Below are 19,860 nucleotides of genomic sequence, written 5' to 3'. Positions count from 1 at the left end.
CTCTTCTCAGCCTCCTGGGTCCATGTGTGGCCCTCCCTGTCTATTGCTGGTCAGGCTCGAGCAGATGAACCTCCCTCTGGTCCAAGGGCAGGTCTAGAAGCGAGGTGTTCACAAAGGTGGTGGAGAGGAGGCGGGGCCTCCCTTGCCTGGCCCCCTGTGAGCGGGCATGTTAGATGGGACAAGAGTGGCCTAGTCATGCCCAGGGCTGCTCGGGTTCAAGGAGAAGGAATGGACGGGCAGCGTCCTGGGGTGCCTGGCCGTCAGGGCTGTGTCTGGCCGGCCTTTCCTCCTTCATGAAGCCTGGGTTGCCACCAGCCCTGCTTCTCCGCTCAGCCTTCCCTGAGCTGGATTTGCTCCACCGCTGACCGCAGAAAGCTGGGCTCCCTTCTGCCCTGTCCCTCCGACTCTGCTCACTCACCGTGATTGCTGATCACCCCTTCCTCCCAGCCTGCAGGGCAGGAGTGACTGAGCAGAATCACCACAAATTGCATTCAAAGGTGCCGATTTTTCCAGCAGACCAAGTGCTGGAGTCTATTACTTACGGTGCCAGGTAACTCCACGCACAGTCACTTCTGACCCTCTCCTCCAGCTGCCAAAGGCTCTGGCATATCCTGTAAGAGGCCTGAGACTCCTACAGACCTGAGACTCAGCCACCCTGCTCCTTGCTGCTCCTTCCCAGCCCTGTCCCCACAGGCAGTGGCAACACTTCTGAGGAGCTGGGAAGATGCCCAAGGTCGCAGCACTGCAGGTGGAAGGGACCTTAGTGTCACAGATGGGGCCTTGTGAAGAGACAGCTGAAGGGGTTCAAGCACAGGACTCAGGGCCCTGTGTCCACTCTCCCTTAGCTCTGTGCTGCAGCCTGGGGCACCTCTGGTGGCAGTGGGGGGCAGTGTCCTCTCCACGGGCTCCGTGCACCCTGAGGCTCTGCTGTCTGGTGCTGGGGTTGTCCCATGCCCAAGTCACATTCTGCAGGGAGTCCCCCTGGGCTGCCTGCAGGAGGGTGCTCTAGAAGACAGGGAGGAGCTGTCTGAAAGGAGAACAGCACAAAATGAAGCTCATAATTCCTCCACCCGAAGGTGCCAGGAATATCGGGAGGGTAGGAGGTGGGAAGAACAAACCCCCCACCGCGCGGCCTCCGGGCTCCGACACCCAGCAGTGAGACCCACTGCGTGCCTGATGGGGGTGGGCGACTGGGAGGGCTTGCGTCCTCCTGGAGCGTCTTCACCCCCATCTGCTCTCAGTCCCCCAGACCCTGAGGCTGGCTCCAGCTCCCAGTCTCCCTGCTGTGTCCCCACCAACAACCATGTCCTCCCGTGGCGGCCACCCCAGCTTCCCTCCAGCCTGTCCCCGGTGAGGACATGCGCACGTTCTTTCTCATGTGTCCTTGGGTCCAGCAGGCTCGTGATACCCCTGCCCAGTGCAGCCAGACTCCTGTGTGCTATGATGTGGATAATCATTCTAGAAGAAAACCTAGAAAGAGCTGGCTCACACGACAAGGTTCCCTTTCTCACAGGAGAGCCCCCTGACCTGCAGGCGGTCAGCACCGTGATGGCCGCTCTGACTCCAGGCAGTTCTGACTTGGAGCATTGGAGGTGTCTGCCCTTCGCATGTTAAAAACACTGCAGTAGAATTCTCTTTCTGGATTGGATTTCAGACACTAGGAGGCCCGTCTATAGGTGACACTGATCAGTCACATCCCTGTGGGATGGGGCTGAATGACGGGTGCTTCCCGCTGAGCCTCGGGTCACTTTCCCCCCTGAGTCCTTTCTGAGATGCCCCTGTGGCATTTTTCTGCCAAACAGTGAAGCCACGCCCTCTGTTAAGGTGAGGCACACCTGGCTTAACACATTCCGTCTCCTCAGGGCCGAGTCTTAGGGGGCTGTGTGTCTGTGCGGGTCCCCGGGTCCCCCCAGGTGGGCCTGTCTTTCTGTGATGGGACCTTTGGAGGGCCGTCCTTCCTCACTGGGTTCTGTCCAGACGTGCCACGCCACGGTGTGAGCTGACTTCCTCTAGTTCTGTTATTAAAATAACGATCTCCAACATAGAATAGTAGTTCCACTCAAAGGCACTCATTAGCAGAGAAAGGGTTTATAAAAGTGTAACAGTTATAATAATGGGAATATGACATTGAAGGAGATAATTAAAATATAATGATGACCAGCTTTTTCTAAAAAGCATTCTTTAGGCTCATAGTTCTCAAATGCAGACACTTCCTGGGCCGCCATGGAACGCCGGCGTGGGGACACTGCAGGGTCCCTGCACAGATGTGCAGCCCCGCGGGTCCAGCCACCCGAGCTGACCCTGGCTCCGCCCCCTGGCTGCCTGCTCACCGCGCTCTCCTTTGTTTCCCTCAGAGGAGATTCTGAAGACCCACATCGCGCACTGGTGGTCTCCCGATGGCACGAGGCTGGCCTATGCCACCATCAACGACTCCCGTGTCCCCCTCATGGAGCTGCCCACCTACACGGGCTCCGCCTACCCCACCGTGAAGCCCTACCACTATCCCAAGGTGAGCCGAGCGCCAGGAGCCGGGCCCTGAATCGTTCATGAGCCCCCGGGCGCCCAGGAGCGAGGCGGTGGGTAATCAGGCGTGTGGGTGAGCAGTGCCGTAGACACAGGCAAGATCAATTACTTCTCATTACGTTGCATTAAGTTCCCATCTTTGTTGAGTGGAATTCGTTGGCAGGTTTACTTTATTTTAAATAATTGAGTGACTGTTCATCATTCGCCCGAGCTTCCCTGGAACCAAAATAAATACATTGCCCTCACCGTGACACTGGGTGACAAAAATCGTGGTACCACACTTCCTCTTCACGAGCCTTCGAGGACATGACTTCTGAGAAGTCCGAACAACTTCTGGCTGTCCCTGGGAGGGGCTGGCCAGTGTACCTTGTGCTTGGTACACAAGGTACAGAGTGAGATCCTTGCCCCAGGGTGAAGACATTAGGAGGTAGACCTCCTGGGTGAGGTCACCTCCAGGTGACCACCTAGGAGGTGACCAGGCCATGAGGGGCCTTCACAACTGGGAATAGTGCCTCATAAAGGAGGCTCTGGAGAGGTGACCAGGAGAGGACCCAGTGACAAGGCTCATCGGTGTGGACGGGGACCTCACCGACCCCCAGTCTGCCAGCACCTTGACCCTGCACCTGCAACCTCCAGAACTGTGAGAGACACATCGCGGCTGTCTAAGGGCTTCCCAGTTTGGGGTGTTTTGTTATAGCAGCCTGAATGGATGAAGACCGTCAATTTCTGACCCAAAGAGCAGCAGAACATCCAGGGTTGTCTGCAGGGCACGGGCATCCAAACTCACTTCATTACCGAACACAGCCGTAACACTCAAGGGGAGGGTCTGGTGCTAAAAAGTCAGCCCACTCACCTGTGGGAGGCTGAGGCCAGGAGTGGGATGCAGCTCCTGTCCACTGGCTTCAGCAGCCACTGGCCACACTGAAGGGAGCCCCTCCCTGCTGGGCCTCACTCCACCTCTGAGAGCCAGCAGTGCCTGCCCCTCCCCTGAGAACTCCCTGGACCTACCAGCCTGTGGTTCGCTGCCAGAGGAGCCATACTGTCGGTGGACGTTCTCCACCGCTCGCTCACCCCGTGGCTGGGCTGCGTGCACCTTCCCCCTCTAGTCTTTCCCTTCCCGTGACGGTTTGCCAAGGCCAGCAGAACTCGCTTGACCTCAGCAGAATGAGCCTGTTGGACGGAATGGGAAGGGGCAGGTGTTCTGGGAAGGGAAAGAACTGTCCTGGTTTTCTCCTTTCTCACTTTAAAGTTCTACAGGTGGCTGGCCTGTCCTCCACACGGTGAACGCCATGCCTCGTGCTGAGTTCCGCCCTCCTGCAGTCCCACATGTGCCTCTTCTGGGAAGGCTCTGCGAGGCTGGGGCGCTCTGCAGGCCAGAGGTCACTCACTCACGTCTCCGCCCCTTGGCTTCACAGGCTGGCAGTGAGAACCCCAGCATTTCCCTGCACGTCATCGGCTTGAATGGACCCACCCACGACCTGGAGATGATGCCCCCTGACGACCCACGGATGAGGTCTGTTTTCCTCCCTCTCGTAGGTTAGAGGAGAATTGAGATGAAAGGTATTGTGTGGTCTCCTCGGGACCAGACTTGTCTCACTAGTAAGATAAATATCCAAGAACGAGGTGCATTTTCTAGTGTTCCTTACTGCTTTATGATTGGGTTTCCTGAGGGGGAAAAAACAATGAATCCCAGTCAGCAGGTGCTGCAGTTCAGCCGACATCAGGAGTGCTGACCCCCGGGAGGCTGGGCTTTTCCCAGAGGGCCATGTCTCGGGTGGGTGGCACTGATTGCACGTGGCACACTAGATGGCATTCACTGGGAGACCTGGTGCAACCTCCCCAGAAAGTCCTTGGAGGCAGAATGTTTTCAAAGGGTCCCCATGTCTGGAGCAGCCCTAGAGGGCATCTGTACCTGACCAGCTCCTGCTGGGGGCTGGTGATTCCCACTCTTCTCAGGCCAGATCTCCCACTGGGAACAACCTCGGGGCACATCAGCAATGTCACTGACGTGTTATTATCAGTATCTGGTTTAGTAGGTTTTTTTTGTTAAGTCAAAACAACTGAGTAGGATCTGCCAAAGAGGAGCCTCCTCAGTATCAGTTCAGCTTTGCCCCCAAGTTCAAGCAGCCGGGGGCTGAGGACACCACCAGTGTCCAGTTACGTCCCAGGTGGACCTTCCTCTGTTGAGACTATGGGTGGAGACTCGAGCAGGGAGCAGCGCGGGGTGCTGGGGGTCCGCACGTCCACAGGTCCCCACGGCACTGCAGAGGGGCCTGTTTATGCCCCAAATCATTCATTCGCGGCTCGGCAAATATCCAGCGCCAACTCTGTGTGCCTCTAGCCTGGCTCTTCGTCATTGTCAGAACCTTCTGGCAACTTCTAAAACAAGAGGCCGGGCCCTCTACTCTGGCTCCCGACAGGTCTAGCTCAGTGGTGGATGCCCAGCACCCTCTGAATGGCCTTCACGCTGTCCTCATCCAACCAGGAACCCGCACAGAGCCGGAGCTCCCCGCTCTTCGCCCTTGATGGGACCTGATGCCGTGGTCCTCGGGAGGGCAGAGCGGACACGGGGCTGCTGTCCATCAGGGCTGTCGCTGCCCTCTCCCTGCCCTGGATTGTTCCTCCCCCTCCCACAGGAGGACCAAAGTCTCCCCAGGGAGGAGGTGGACCTGGCCCCCGGCAGCTGCCCCAGGGCCTGGCTCTGCCGATCTGTCTTTGGCAGGCTGCCCTCAGTGTGCGCTGCTCAGAGGAATCAAATCAGCTTGGCTGATGATGTTTTTCTGGGATAAGACAAAGTTCAGATTATTACTTTGGCTCCTCTCCTGAAGACCCACAGATCTCACTGTTCCCATCCCCACCAGCCTCCTGGGGCCTGGTCCAGCCAACTCGCTGAATTAATAGGGAAAGTCACCTGGAAAATCTCAGCCATCTGTTGGAGTTAATTGAAAGTCTCATTTAGTCAATTTGGTGATGCTGTTTCCGCAGGCATGATTAGCTTCAAGGACAATGAAAAATTAGCCTCAGTCAGAACTCGAAGTTTGGATGCTGGCTATTGGGCTTTCTGCTCGCTCTGGTTTCCTCAGCTAAATGAGATGACGTGTCCCACGAGCATTATGAATGTGTAATGAGCAGATGCGACTTCTCTTACTGCTCCTCTGTCACACATCCTGAGACCTTAAAGGCGAGCAGGGGTAGGTCAGAAAGCAGAGACCAAAGGCAAGCAGCTATCGCCCCTGAAGAACACGGTGCCCAAGAGCTTGGATGAGCCCCCAAGCCTCCCCTGTGCTCTGTGCCATCCCCCCAGTCCCCACAACCACGATGACGGGAAACGCTTTTCTGTTTTGCTTTTTAGTGAGGCTGAGGATAAATCCAGGGCCTTGCGTGGGCTACTGGTAGGCAAGGGTTCTGCCACTGAGCTATCCCCAGGCCTGGGCAACTTGCCCGAGACCACAGAACTACAGCTTGAACCCTGGTGGTCGGCTGGAGATCATCCCCCTAAGCCAGGGGTCATCATCTGGAAGCTTTAGCGATGAGTGGAGACTCTATAGTGCGTAGGGCAGGCCCCCAGCAAGGACTCCTCAGGGCCCAAACGCAGCAGTGCTGAGGCTGGGACATCTGGCTTAACTGTGACACTGTCATCTCTAGGGGGGTGGCCTCCTCTTCAGACATGCCCTGCATCCTGGCTCTTCTCACACCTGCGATCATTTACTTACTGGTGACAGTTCTTCAAGTCTGCACCCCTTCTCCCCTGCAAGCTCCAGTTTCATTGGAGGCAGGGACAGGGCTGTGCGGCCATCCGCCCTTCCGCACTCCAGCTTCCCCGGGGGCCTGCTCGCACCTGGCTCCCTCGGACACCGCGGAAGTCGGGCCAGTGTTCTGGAAGCCCTCTGCTGTCACGCACTGTGTCTCTCTGTGCCACACGCTGTATTAGGACTTGGGACAAAGATTTGGTGGCCTCCCCACGGGGAGCTTATAGTGCAGAGAACTGCGACGGCTCTCAGCCACTGGCCATGAAGAATCATGGCAGAAGCCACCCGTGGGAGCAGACCACCCCCCACGGCGGGCCGTGGAAGTGCTGGGTGGCCCCACGGTGCACAGGGTCCAGGCACCGAGGAAGCCCGCCAGGGAAGTCTGTTTAAAGACAACTAAGCGCAGCAACCCCAGAGCCTCCGGGCACCCCCAGAGCCGCCGGGCACAGCATGGGCAGGCGACCGCCGCCCAGAACGCCTGGTTGCCCTGGGAGGAGCCACCCAACCTGTCCAGGAAGCATAAGGCATCTCTCCTGGGGGCAGAGAGGAGCAGAGGCAGGTCATCACGCACGCACCGGCAGGCTTCTGCGGGCCCACACGGCAGCTGCGCTGATAAAACACATGGTCATTTTTGCTGGTTTCCTCGGGCTCTTCTGCAGCCATTGAGCGGGGTGTTGAATTAAGATGTGGCAGATACTGGCAGTATGGTGCCAAAGACGAGTTGAACTGTGCTGTGGCAACAGGCGATGACAGACACTGACCCAGAGAGCAGCTAGAGGTGTAGACCTCTGCTCTCACCCTGTCCCCTGCCCCAGCTATGTAGTGACCTTAAACATCATTGTATGAATGTCCAGTGCTGAGCTTCTAATTATGCAGTGATGCTTGATTGCTGGCATTCTTAAGGGAGCTGCTATTCCTGTGGTCTTCTCTGACCCTAGGCTCTTCCTTCACATGCAATGCCCATGACACAGCCCACACCGACTTAGATATAAAACAACCTTTTTTCTTTACAATTTATGTAAATCACGATATGTTGACTACTTTTTACTAAGAATTCGGGAAGGAAGTCAAAGATCACTGGAGCAACAGAAATACCACAGGATGACAGAGTCCACATTCTTCAGGGCCTGAGCCACCTCCACTAGCATCACCTCCACCATCACCACAACCCTCACCTCCACTTCCATCACCACTGTCTGTACCATCATTATCACTGTCTTCACCACCTCTATCACTTACAGCATCAGCTCTACCAGTACCACGTCTACCACAACCACCCATCCCCACCATCACCCACCTCCACCATCACTATCATCACCACCTCCACCATCACTATCATCACCACCTCCACCATCACCACCACCTCTACCGTTACCACCCCACCTGCATCGCCCCACCTCAACCGTCTCTATCATTATCTCCACCATTACCACCCATACCTCATCACCTCCACCTCTACCATCTCTACCATCTTTACCACTATCTTCACCACCACCACCTCCACGGTCTCCACCACATCACCTCCACCATCATCATCATCACCACCTCCACCATCATCATCATCACCATTACCACCATATCACCTCCACCATTACCACCCCCACTCCACCATTTCCACCACTATCTCCACCTTAACACCACCTCCACCACCACTACCACCTCCATCATATCACCTCCACCATTACCACCCACACCTGCATCAACCCTACCTCCACCATCTACATCCCCACCTCTGCCACCTCCATCACCCCCATCATCACCTCTATCAGCACCACCTCCACCATCTCCACCACACCACCTCCAGCACATCAATATCTCGACCATCACCGTGATCACTGCCACCTCCACCATTATCACCTCCACCATCACTACCACCTCCACCACATCATCACTTCTACCATCACCACTGTCATTACTACCATTATTATCACCTCCACCATCACTACCATCTCTGCTACCTGAACCACTTCCACCATCACCTCTATCAGCACCAGCTTCACATCATCACTCCCGTCCCCACCATCACCATCACCTCCACCATCACCACCACCTCCACCACATCACCAAACCCCCTTTCCTGGTCTCTGCTACTCTCCATCCTGAGGAACACTCTGCCTCTTTCCCTGACATGAGCAGGGCCTACTGCCTGAAATGTAAAATCCTGTTTTGCCCACGCAGCTGGGCTTCAGGGATTGGCCTGGCGTCCTCTAGTTGCATATTTGGTTATTGATAGAACCAGGACCTGAACACAGACCCCTGACACTAAAGCTGCTGCTCATCCCTGTTCAGAGCTGTCACATTTACCTCATGTCCCTCTGTACCAAGCTCCAGCTGGCGTGAAGCTAGATGGGGGGGTGTCACTGGCAATACCTCTCTCCTTCCTGCTTTCCTCCATCAGCATGGGGACTCCCTGGACGTCTGAGCCCTCCTCAGCACGGTGGTTTTCACCTGCGACGGAAGATGAGCCCCCTGCTTCCATCCCCGAATCTGCCACCTACCTTAGCATCGTCCTGGTCTCTCTTTTGTGTTATCTCAGCAGTTCTGGGTATATGGACTTCCAGATTTCTTTCTTCTGAATTGGACTTCCAGGTTTCTTTGAAAGTCATCTAGATATGAACTACAATTGCAGAATACTCTGCTGCCCTCACAGGGACTTCATTCCATTTCTGCCTCATACATTAGAATAATCTTCTGGGTTCCTAGAGATCAAATGAGCTCATCTTAGCAACATCAATTCAGGGACATCAGCTCAGCCAGACAGCCCTGTGTTCATAGTTCAGATCTGAGCAGGTCTTCGTTATTCACTGGGGGGAAGCGATAGGGAGAGACTTGAGTAATGCAGAAGTTCCAGGCTTTGGAATAAGAGACTCCACCACCACCTCCATCAGCACCACCACTATCTCCACCAGCACCACCAGCTCCACCATCGCCACCACCTCCACCATCACCGCCACCTCCACTATCATCATAATCACCACTACTTTATTCTGTTGATGCACTGAAAAGAAAATTCATAGAGTTGCTGCTGATCGTGGGATTCTATGCTCTCATTAATAAGATTTCCCAGCACTTTATAGAATCTGGGAATCAATCTCAGATGTCTGGTGTATTAGTCAGCTTTTCTTCACTGTGACAAAATACCTGAGAAAAACATCTTAGAGGAGGGAAGTTTTATGGTGGCTCACCATCTCAGAGAAGGGCACAGCAGAGGAAAGCTGTTTGGCAGCTGGGCAGGGAGGGCTGGGCACATCCCCAAGGATCCACTCCCTTCAATGAGGTCCTACCTCCTATAGTTTCTACCACCTCCCAATAACCCACCAATCATGAACCCATCAATGGATTAATCCACTGCTGAGGTCAGAGCTCTCATGATCAGCTACTTTCCCAGCTCTGGACATCGCTGCATTGGGGACCAGCCTTCGACACTTGAGTGTGGAAGGAGATGCTTCATATCCAAACCACAGCATCTGCATAAGAGGGTTCTGGTGAAGAAATGGAGGCAGGTGACTGTCCTAGCCAGTGTGTGAAAGGGCAGCCGATCGATGGTTGTGAAGGGGCTGGAGCCATCCACAGGCCTATGGATGGAGGAGACATCAGAAAATAGCACAGCATTCTGCTGCCCCACCCTCGTAGATAAGGCACCTCTGGTGGCCCGCAAACTCTTTCAGCACAGGACAGCCTTGGCCTATGGAGGTGTCGGTGACACACCAACTAGGTTTCCCAAGCCCCAGCCACAGGGCCATGAGTTGATGGCGGTGAGCACGGAGGGTGAGGACAGCTCAGCTTCCTCCCACAGCCACATCAGGAAGTTCAGTGCATGGATCTGGTGGCACCTGGGACCTGGCAAAATTCCCGTGCCTGTAGAGTTTCAGAAACGCAGGAGGCGGGGGCGATGCGGCCACACCTCTGCCACCCACGGGTCAGTGAGGGGCCCTGCAACCCTCTCCCGATGGCTTCTCTTCCTGAGGCTCACGAGGGTCCATTCCTTCCACTTCCTCCACAATGAACTGAGGAGGAGAGGGAGGCCCACGGAGGGCGGCCGACGGTGCAGGGTCGCCCTGAGGTCATCTCGGGGCCAGGCCTGCCATCCAGGTTTCCAAACCCAGTGACCCCGCGATGTCGTTCACGTCTCCTCTGCCCACTCAAACTCCTGTGTGGCTCTCAGAAGCCTCTGGAAGCACTCTCCCAGCTCCCAGCTGCCCCTGGTATTTTCGTGGTGAGAGAGACTTTCCAGAACCTGCTCAGTGCTGCCAATAAGGGTTTAGGACAGGTCCCTGCCCTCCAGACAGTCTGGATGCCACATTGGGCTGATTACCCCCATCCCTACTTCTGGCCATGGGAATGATCTCTTCCGTCTCCCCAGGACCTGATTCCCAAGTCAGAGAAGGGCTGCAGCACAGTGTCTTGAGCTTGAGGACAGTCAATCCCCACCGACCCTTCCCTCCCCACAGCACCTCCTGCCAGAGAGCCACCAACACCCTCTTGCCCCTCACTGGACTCGCTGCCTGTGGGCCATGCTCACAGGAGTCCCTAAACCTGGAAGAAGCAGGTGCCGTCCCTGGTGGTGCTCAAGGGCAAGGGCCTCTCGTGCTGTTTAACGTATCAGCTGCTAGAATGGCTTACGGACCGAGCCAGCCCCAGTCCAGCGCCCTGCTGGGTGGACACAGCAACTCAGCAAATCTGGATTTAGACAGGGAGAGACTTTAATTGAAAAGAAAGACCCTTGCAAAAGGAGAGCACTCCAACCGCAGAAAACTGCAACAGCTCAACATCGAACTTCTAGAGGGAACCCGGGGCAAGCCGAGGGCAGAGGAGCCCTCAAGGGGGGCTGGACAAGCAGGGGATGGCCAGGGGAGCAGCTTGCCTTGTTTGAAGCAGACCTGGTAGAGGGTAGCTGGCAGCACCCGGGAGCACGTGGCAACCACAGAATACAGTTCCACTCGAGATCCACCATCAAAGACGTGTTTCGAAGTAGGAACAAGGACTGTCTCAGTGGCCGGTAGACAGGTGGACAGGGCAGGATGGGAATGCTGGAAGATGAGGCAGAAACTAGAACCAAAGCCCCGAGGGAGATGGCTGAGAAGGGAGGGAGGAAGAAGCCTCGTGTCACCCTGGCCCTCAGCTGCAGAGAGACCCCCGAGTGGTCTTGACGCTGAGCCAGAGGCTGCAGGCCTGTCGGAGCCCAGAGTGGCCAAAGCAATCAGGACATTTCCTTTTCAGTGTGAGGCCTGGCCCTGGGTGGCGAGGGACAGAGAGCGGCTTCCTGGAGATGGCACCAGGCGCATCCACAAGGTGCTCGCTGTCTTTCATCCGCCCGAGCCCAGGAGTCACTCTTCAGGGACCCCCTGTAAAAGGAGGCCCCAGGTCCTTTGCTGCCTCCTGCCTTTCTAGTCGAGTCCCTCAGGGCTCAGCACTTTTCTCTGGTGTTTTAAGGGCCCAATTCCCCCTACTTCACAGGCCGCCATCTCCGTGACAGAGACACTCTGAAAGGGACAGCTGTGCCCAGGAGCTCGGGGCCTTCTCTGTGTCCGCTGATGCTCAGCAGGACAGAGGGCACACTCCATTCCTTCCCCACACCACAGCATTTAACAAAGGCACCCTTACCAATAAGTGGGGAGGGGAGGGCCGTGCGCAGGGCCTGCGGCAGCTGGGTCTAACACCACCTCAGCTCTGGGGGGCAGGGGCAGAGCCAAGCGCAGCAAACCACAGTGGCCTGGGGCTGGTCGGTGGAAGGACTGTGAGGAGGAAGTGAGTGCCCACCATCGTCTCCCCTTGCTTCACTCTCCTGCCAGTGCTCCCAGGGCAGCCAGAGCCTCTTGATGGCATTGGCACAGGCAAGCCTGGCCCCTGTCACACAGCAGGATGGGGACCTTCAGGGACACGTGGAAAATGCCCGACCTATCCTCATATGACACCAGGTTTAACCAGGAAATGCCTCATCCATATTGCAGGACCGTGAGCAGGTCACGTGTGTGGGTGCCTGGAGGGTAGATGAGGGGTGGGTGGTGGCTGGCTGGAGGGGTGGGTGGATGATGGATGGGTGGGGGGTGGGTGGGCGGGTAGAAGATGGCTATGTGGGTGGATGATGGATGGAAAGGTGAGTGGAGGGTGGTGGATGAGGATGCCTGTGAGTGGTTATAGGTGACAGGTAGAGGGGGCATGGATGGATGGGTGGATGGGTGGCAGACTGATGGGCATGAAAACGGAGACCTGGAGAAGGGACATGAGGAGACTCGCTCCCACCAATGGATCCTTTCTTGTAAGGCCCTAGAACTGCTGAATGAGGACCCAGGGTCCCTAAGATGTGTTCTCGCGACACTCCTCCCCTCCCTCCCCTGGCAGCCTACCCTGTGTTCTGGCCAGCCCCCAAGGTGGAAGGAAAGTAGCCTGGTCTGTTCCTGGCCTGTTCCTGAGTTGAAAGTGAGGTCACAGCACGTGCAGCAGCCACACTCCGTCCTGAAGTCCTCCTGCCTCGGCTTCGTGGGGTGCGCTCCGCCTGCAGACATTTCGCACCAATGTTCCTCGACTGGAGGGCAGGCCTGGGCAGGGGCTGTGGGCTTTGGCATCCAGGGCACTGTGCTCTGTGTCTTTTCAGTTGCCTCTATTCAAGCTCATCCTTTTAAAAAAAAACTTTCTGTGGCAATGTTTCCCATCCCAGCTTGATCCGAGGGACAGACGTGGCTTAAGGAAATGCCAGGTTAACTGCAGGCTCTTGGTGCCCCTAGGTAATGGGGCGCTTCCTCCCTCGCCCTCTCTGGCCACACCACTGTCAGAAACTTGGCCAGCACTTGGAATGCCAAAAAGTGACATGGCACATGAGTCCCTGTGAGAGCAGCGCTCTGTTAATATTTTACAACAAACAAATGGGCCAATAAAAAATTCATGGCCTCTGTGCGCTCTGTGTGAAGGCGCCTGGCTGGGGTTCAGGAAGCTCTGCCACCTTCGCAGCCAAGCTGTGCTCCTGCAAGCACCCCTCCCTCCCACGTGCTCCGTGCCTGGGCGCGCCCTTCTATTAGAGCAGCTCCCTGCGCTGACATAAATGGCTTCCTCCCCTGTCTCCTTCCAAACCGGGAGCTCCCCTGCAACCGCGTCTGCCCATCTCCCAGGGCTCAGGCAGAGCCTGTGGACAGCGCACTAAGCCACTAAATGCTCTCTGTGGGAGGCGGTGCATTCAGGAGCAGATCCAGTCGGCAGCACCGCTCCCAGGCACGTGGCCTTCTGTTAACATCTCAGCACTTTGTTCTCTTTTTTTTTTTTTTTTTAAAGATAGAGTGAGAGAGGGAGGGAGAGAGAGAGAGAGAGAGAATTTTTTTAATATTTATTTTTTAGTTTTCGGTGGACACAACATCTTTGTTTGTATGTGGTCCTGAGGATCGAACCTGGGCCGCACGCATGCCAGGCGAGCGCGCTACCGCTTGAGCCACATCCCCAGCCCCACTTTGTTCTCTTTAACATGCAATTTCAGTGATCATCAAAACGTGATTACCTGTTTTCTGTGTTCACGAAGTCCCTCGCTGTCCATCTCCACGCTGCATTGATCCTCACAATTCTTCCCGTAACCAGCCCCGTCTTTTCTTCTGCCTCATGTCCAGCTTTCTCCTCTCCTTTAATTGTGGCCAAGTCCCCCTTTGTCCTAAAGCACTCCTGCCTGGTCACAGCGATTCATTCAAAGCAAGCGCAGGCAGGGCAGAGAGGGGAGTAGAGACCCGGGATGTGCTTGGAGTTGTCCTCTGCCCCCTGCTTGCAGATTGCCCCTCATCTCAACCCACTGGTCCTCAAACGGAATCCAGAGGGAGCCCTATTACACCGCCGCTGCTGACCCTGCCCAAGTTTCAGGTGGAGTCTGCGGGGAGACCAGAGACTTTGGTTTAATGCCCTCCTGGTGCCGCTGGTCAGCCTCAGCTTGAGAACTGCTGACTTGGATCAGTAAGACGGCGTGGGGACTGTCCCCGCTACCTCTTTCTCCTCTGGTGACGAGCCTCAGCTGATTCTGCCCCAGGCCTTTGGTCCCATTGCTGTTCTGCCCTCTCTGGGCAGGCCAAGCTCCCGGAGTGAGGCTCCCGACAGGGGTCACTGCCTCTGATTGCTGCAACCTGGGCCAGGCGACACAGGACGGGGGGATGGCCTTCTCTCGCCCATCTTCGCCTCCTTGCAGGACACACAAGGGGAACAATCTGGGTCCTGTTGCTACAGGACCATGTGGCTTCTCCTTACGTGGACCTGAGCAGGGGTGGGGGGTGGAGGACGGGGAGGTGGGCTCAGCACCTGTGTGTATGTGGCGCCCACTGCCACCGCGTGCCAGCCTCGCTCTTCCTCTGCCCAGTCCAGATGCAGCTGGGGGCAGACAGCACTGCCAGATGCCAGCAAGGCTGGCCGTCAGGGTCACTGCAGGACTTCCATGACTCCATGCATTTATTTTGTCATCGTTGATTTTTCTTTAGTTTTGATTTTATTTCTTATTTGTATCAAAGTAGCACATATCATGCTTAAAGGTAAAATAATATGGAAACTAAGGCTCTTCCCTGAGCTTTTCTTCTCCCTCCACCACCGGGAGGTGACTTTCAGCTCCCTGTGGCTTCCCGGGCTAGTTACCAGCCTGTCACCAGATAATGTGCCCAGTTCACTGGTTCTATTAATGTATGTATTTTATTGTATTTCTCATATGATAAAAAAGAATTCCACACATTTACTTCTGTACCTATTCCACCTTCTCTGTGTATATGTGCATTTTTTCTCTATTGGCTACGTTTATAACCAAAATAACATCCTCACGAGTTTTTGCATATCACATCTTAACTCCCGAGTTCGTAGAGTGAGCATATCAGCCCTGCCCTTCCCGCCCCCCTGCCCCTGCAGGCCTCTCCTGTCCCTCCCCCCTCCTGTGTCCTCCTTGTCCCCAGTCAGGCCGCATGGAGGCTGGCATCTTCACCCTCTGCCCTGTAGCCGTAACTCAGCTTCCTTGCTTTCCTGCAGGTGGATTCTAGAAGACTAAAATCCGTGGGCAGCATTCCCATCATCGTAGTTAAGTAACTGCTTTTCGTGGTAGAGCCCCGTGATCACATTCCTCGTGTTCTCTTTATTTTTCCTGGATCTTACGTTGTTTCTGGGGTTTCTTGAACATTTAATTTTATTACATCCTCTCTTCCCCCAAGTTCTATCAGGCTCTCTTTCTCGCTCCTTTCCCCAACTCCAGCTCTCCGTGCGCCCGGCCTGCTGCAGGGTGGCCTGGCTGCTCTCCACAGCTGTGCCCGAGGCCGTCCTGCCCCGCCCCCCAGGCTGGCGCCGTGGCCTTGGGCCTGCACCACCTTCTTGCCCATCTGCAGCACACCTCCAGGTGCCTGTCCAGGGAAGGGCCGCTGGAAGCAAACTCTCTGATTCTCAAATATAGAAGTGTCTCCTTTTTCTCACATTTGTTTAAAACTTTACCTGTATTAAAATGAGGGTTTCAAAGGGTCATCATCCCTCCAAGTCATGGGTCGCGCTCCGCGGGCCCAGCGTTCAGTGCTGCTGCTGCGCCTGGTGCTGGTCCCACACCTGTCCCTAGTGTCCTTCCAAGAGCTTCTGGATCGTGGAACAAAGATCCAAGTGAGTTCTGCCTTCCTTCTGGCCTCTTGGACCCAAGACTTGGGACACTCCTGTCTCCTCTGCATCTCCTGCACACGGCGTTCTTCCTGTGCTGCAAGTCCCAGGCCACCTCCCGGCCTCCGCTCACAGTGTGTCGACCCCTCCCCCAGCAGGGCACCCTGTGGCTCTGGTCCCTCTGTCTGGAGGAAGGCCCTGGAGTCTGCGGCCTCCTGCTGTCCTCTGTCCTTGTGGGTGTGTGGGTGTCACTCCTTCCCTGACCCCGCCCCTAAGTCTCTGGAGTGAGAAGAAATACGTGGGTGTGAGCTATCCACAGCCCTGTCAGAGTCCCCAGCTTCTCACCTCAAAGTGACCATGGTACAGAGTAGAATGACCTCAGGTAATGGCTGTGGGCAGGCGGCGAGTTTTGCCTGGTGATTGTCTTCCTTCTTGTTTTTAATACTTAAGCCATTTCTCGGGCCCTGTTGGCGGCTGAAATCTTCGTTTCCCCAGGACTTGGAATGACATCTTTTTAAAGTATTAAATTCATTCTCGTGTAAACCATTGTGTTATAAGGCTGCCCAGAACTTTGGAGGGACAGATGGGACTGTGGGGGACCGTGGTGTGCCTGGGGAGTGCACCTGGGCAGCTGGGGCCTGGCTTCTCTGTGCTGCTCTGAGAGAGCCCCAGCACTACAGTCAGCGGCACCGTGACTTCCCGCGTTGTCTTCTCGTCTTTGTGGCCATGATAACGCAGGTTGGTAGAGGCCGCCTTGGACTTGCTAGCCAGCCCCACTGCACGCTAGAACGCTGATGTGGCCGTGCCGTGTAAGCCAGCTCAGCCTCGAGGTCACAGCCAACGCCTTTTCTTCTGTCTGTGACTGTTTGTCCCGACAGCTTTGAAACGGAGCCCAACACCGTGCGCAGTAGGCACCGGGGAGCACCTCGCTGCCGGGCCTTCCGCGTGCAGAGGTTCTCCTTTCTGTTAGCAGGTACCGCCGGTGCCAAAGCTCCGTCCCTGTCCCCGGTGCCAATCACATAACAAGGACACAGTTTTGAGAAAAAGGAAAAGGAAGGTTTATTTCTTTACTAGCAAAGGAGAAGCACAGGGCACTCCTTTCCTGGAGTTTGGGATGCTGCTCATCAGGGAGAGCAGGGGGCTTTTAAAGAGTGACTCAAAGGCTAGTCGTGTTCTCTGTCGGAGTGGTAATCCACTTGTTAATTGGAGAGAGTCATTTCTGAGACCCTCTGGTGCCATCCAAGTTGAATCACTTCGTTCCTGTGGTGGGTGTGTGCTCAGGGGCAGGTGACCTCCTGGGATGGGGAGGAAGGTGACCCTGTGTCCCCTGAGATTAGAGAGGGGGAGAGATTAGGGAGGAGCAGGGGGAGAGGAAGAGAAAAAACATGTCCTTTTAAAAATAGTCACGGTGGCAGAGCAGCCAGGGCCACCTTCAGAGCACCACGCAGGCCCTGTCCACTGCTGCAAACCTCACACAGCAGGAGCAGGCCCTCCGTCCGAGGTCACCCTGGGGAGGCACTGAGCCTGCCGCATCGCCCAGGTGCCGTGGCCTCCTCTGAAGGCCTGGTGGTGAAGCTTCCTTGTGGCAACTGCACTTGGTTTTCTTTAAAAATAACCAGAATTCGCGCTGGGGTTGAGGCTTAGTGATAGAGCACTTGCCTAGCATGTGTGAGGCACGGGGTTCAATTCTCGGCACCACATATGAATAAATAAATAAAAACAAAGGTCCTCAATCACTAAAAAAAAAATTTTTTTAAATGACCAGAGCTCACTTGGCACTGAGTCTGATGGCAGAGTGCGGTTCTTAGGGTCAGGAAATGATGGGACATCTCTGCACACTGATGAAATCAATGTAAAGACCCCCAGGGCAAGGCAGGCGAAGGGTCCCAGGGCATTTGGACAAGGATGGGTGGGAGGAGGGGCAGATGCCCACAGGACACCCCCCTGTGCTCAGTGGGGGGAGACAGAGGGCTGACTGAAGAGCTTCCCTTTTAAAGAACTCTTACTACATAATCCTTACAGAGACTCTTGGTTTTTATCGTTTCAGGGTTTTAAAATAGGTCTCCTATTTCACCACCATAAAACTCTCTAAAGTGCCACAGTTTATCTTTAATTTCACATGAATGAAGAAAGTGAGCAATGGAGTCCCCTGTAAAGTTAGTTGTAGATGCAAAGCTTCCTCAGACCTGGGGAGGAGCTACCCCACCCCAGCCAGGGGGTCACCACACCAGCCATAGTCACCCCCCAGCCAGGAGGTCACCACACCAGCCAGCTCACACCCCAGGCAGGAGGTCACCACACCAGCCAAGGTCACCCCCAGCCAGGAGGTCACCACACCAGCCAGGTCACCAGCCAGGAGGTCACCACACCAGCCAAGGTCACACACCAGCCAGGAGGTCACCACACCAGCGAAGGCTCCCTGGGAACTGGGCAGGCTGGAGCCTCATTCTTAGTACAGTGACCTCCCCCCCATTCAGCTACCTTCCTCCCAACTAGAGAAGTGAAAACAGAAGAGGAGGTAGCACCCCATTCAGTAGCAGGTGTTTCACAACATTCAGAGAAAGAAATGGTGTGGCTGCCACTTCTGGAGGTGGCCTCTCCAGGGCGGTATCCTCACCTTGCCCTGGCTCCATGCAGGAAGCTTGTGCTGCCTTAGGCGTTTGGTGACCGAGGACTTCAAGTGTGAGCCGGAGAACAGCTAGGTTGGCCTCGGAGTTGCTACCGCTGCCCCAGGACCCGGCTGCAGCCCAAGCTCCCCACGGGACATTCTTGATGACTTGTCCCAACAGTATTGCTAGGGATTTGGTTACCAAAAGGAGGTTTGCATCCACCCATGAATTTCAATTTATGATGTTTCATATGCAAAATTAGGACATAGAAAGTTGACAATAACACACAGGCCTATTTGACCCCTATGAAGAAGACTGTGCAGAACACCACCCTAAAAAACAGGAAGACACACAGGATGTTTCCAACAAATGGAAGTAAAACTAGACTTGTCCCTACTCAGTTTGAGGGTCTTGGGGAAAATCCGTCACCCTGGGGCTCTTCCCTTTCCTTCTTGATTTCATGCCCACGCAACGTGTGCTGGCAGAGTGAACACGGTGCCCGTGGGGCTTCACAGGCAGCCTGGGTGCAGACTTCCTGGACAGGGAAGCAGCTCCCAGGCCATCAGTCACTCCTGTCCGTTGTTCCCAGAGCCCTTTAATCCCATGCAGACTGGAAGACCGGCTGTGGTACCGCGTAAGATAGAACTTGTTCCATGTGAAGCAAGTCCTGAGCTCAGATCTTGAGATATTTTTAAGGATCAAAGTGAAGTAAAATGTTTATGGCTACAGATGTTCAGAGAGATAACAAATTCCATCTTCATAAACGCTGCTCCAGCCCTAGAGCAGTGAAACTGCTGGGACCTTGGGAAATGAGGCCCAAAGAGCACATTGTCTGTTGGAGCAGAAGCCAGGGCAGAGGACAGAGGGAGGTCACAGACCTGGTAAACACCCAGCCCGTTTACGGGGAGCAGGGCCTGCAGGCTGGGGAGCAGGTGGTGTGAACACAACTGGCTGCGTCTTGAAAATCATGGATTGAGCCACGCATTGTAAACTATGCCCAAGTGCCAGGCTCTTTGTGCACGTATCTGGGGTGCTACTCACCACCATGTCCTCTGCAAATTCCCAGCATGGGCAGGTCCAGAGCCCCTCCTGGCCCCATGCTGGGGACCACCAGGGTCAGACTCCCTCTGCTTGGAGACTCCTCATTGGCATGTACCCTTGATTTAGGGCGTTATTGAAAACTCAGTTGTTAGCAGGTAGATCTGGGCAACACGAGGCCCTCAGCGATTTGATTTCCTGGTTGACGAGGGCTGGCTCTAGGCGTCTGGCTGTTGAGACCTTTCTGTTAGGGTTACTATTCTGTGCAGTGAGGCCTCTCCCCTGTTGCGTGAGATGCACCACAGCTTTTAGTGATAAAAGGTCTTGTAAGACCACAAAGTAGTGGTTCTAAACAGTAGATC

General features: G+C 55.2%; 1 protein-coding gene across 5 annotated transcripts in view; it reads left to right on the top strand.

The window, feature by feature from the left end:
• Dpp6 (dipeptidyl peptidase like 6) overlaps nt 1-19,860 on the top strand; it is an 847,324-nt gene that overhangs the window by 745,777 nt on the left and 81,687 nt on the right. For all 5 annotated transcript variants that reach the window (XM_048786655.1, XM_048786657.1, XM_048786656.1 and 2 more), the window contains exons 9-10: nt 2,355-2,509; nt 3,939-4,036. In XM_048786655.1, coding sequence (XP_048642612.1) covers nt 2,355-2,509; nt 3,939-4,036 — 253 coding nt within the window. The remainder of the gene's footprint in view (nt 1-2,354; nt 2,510-3,938; nt 4,037-19,860) is intronic.

This window comes from Marmota marmota, unplaced genomic scaffold (genome assembly GCF_001458135.2).
Source record: "Marmota marmota marmota unplaced genomic scaffold, marMar, whole genome shotgun sequence".
NCBI lineage: Eukaryota > Metazoa > Chordata > Mammalia > Rodentia > Sciuridae > Marmota > Marmota marmota.
This window is presented reverse-complemented; position numbering and strand designations above follow the sequence as displayed.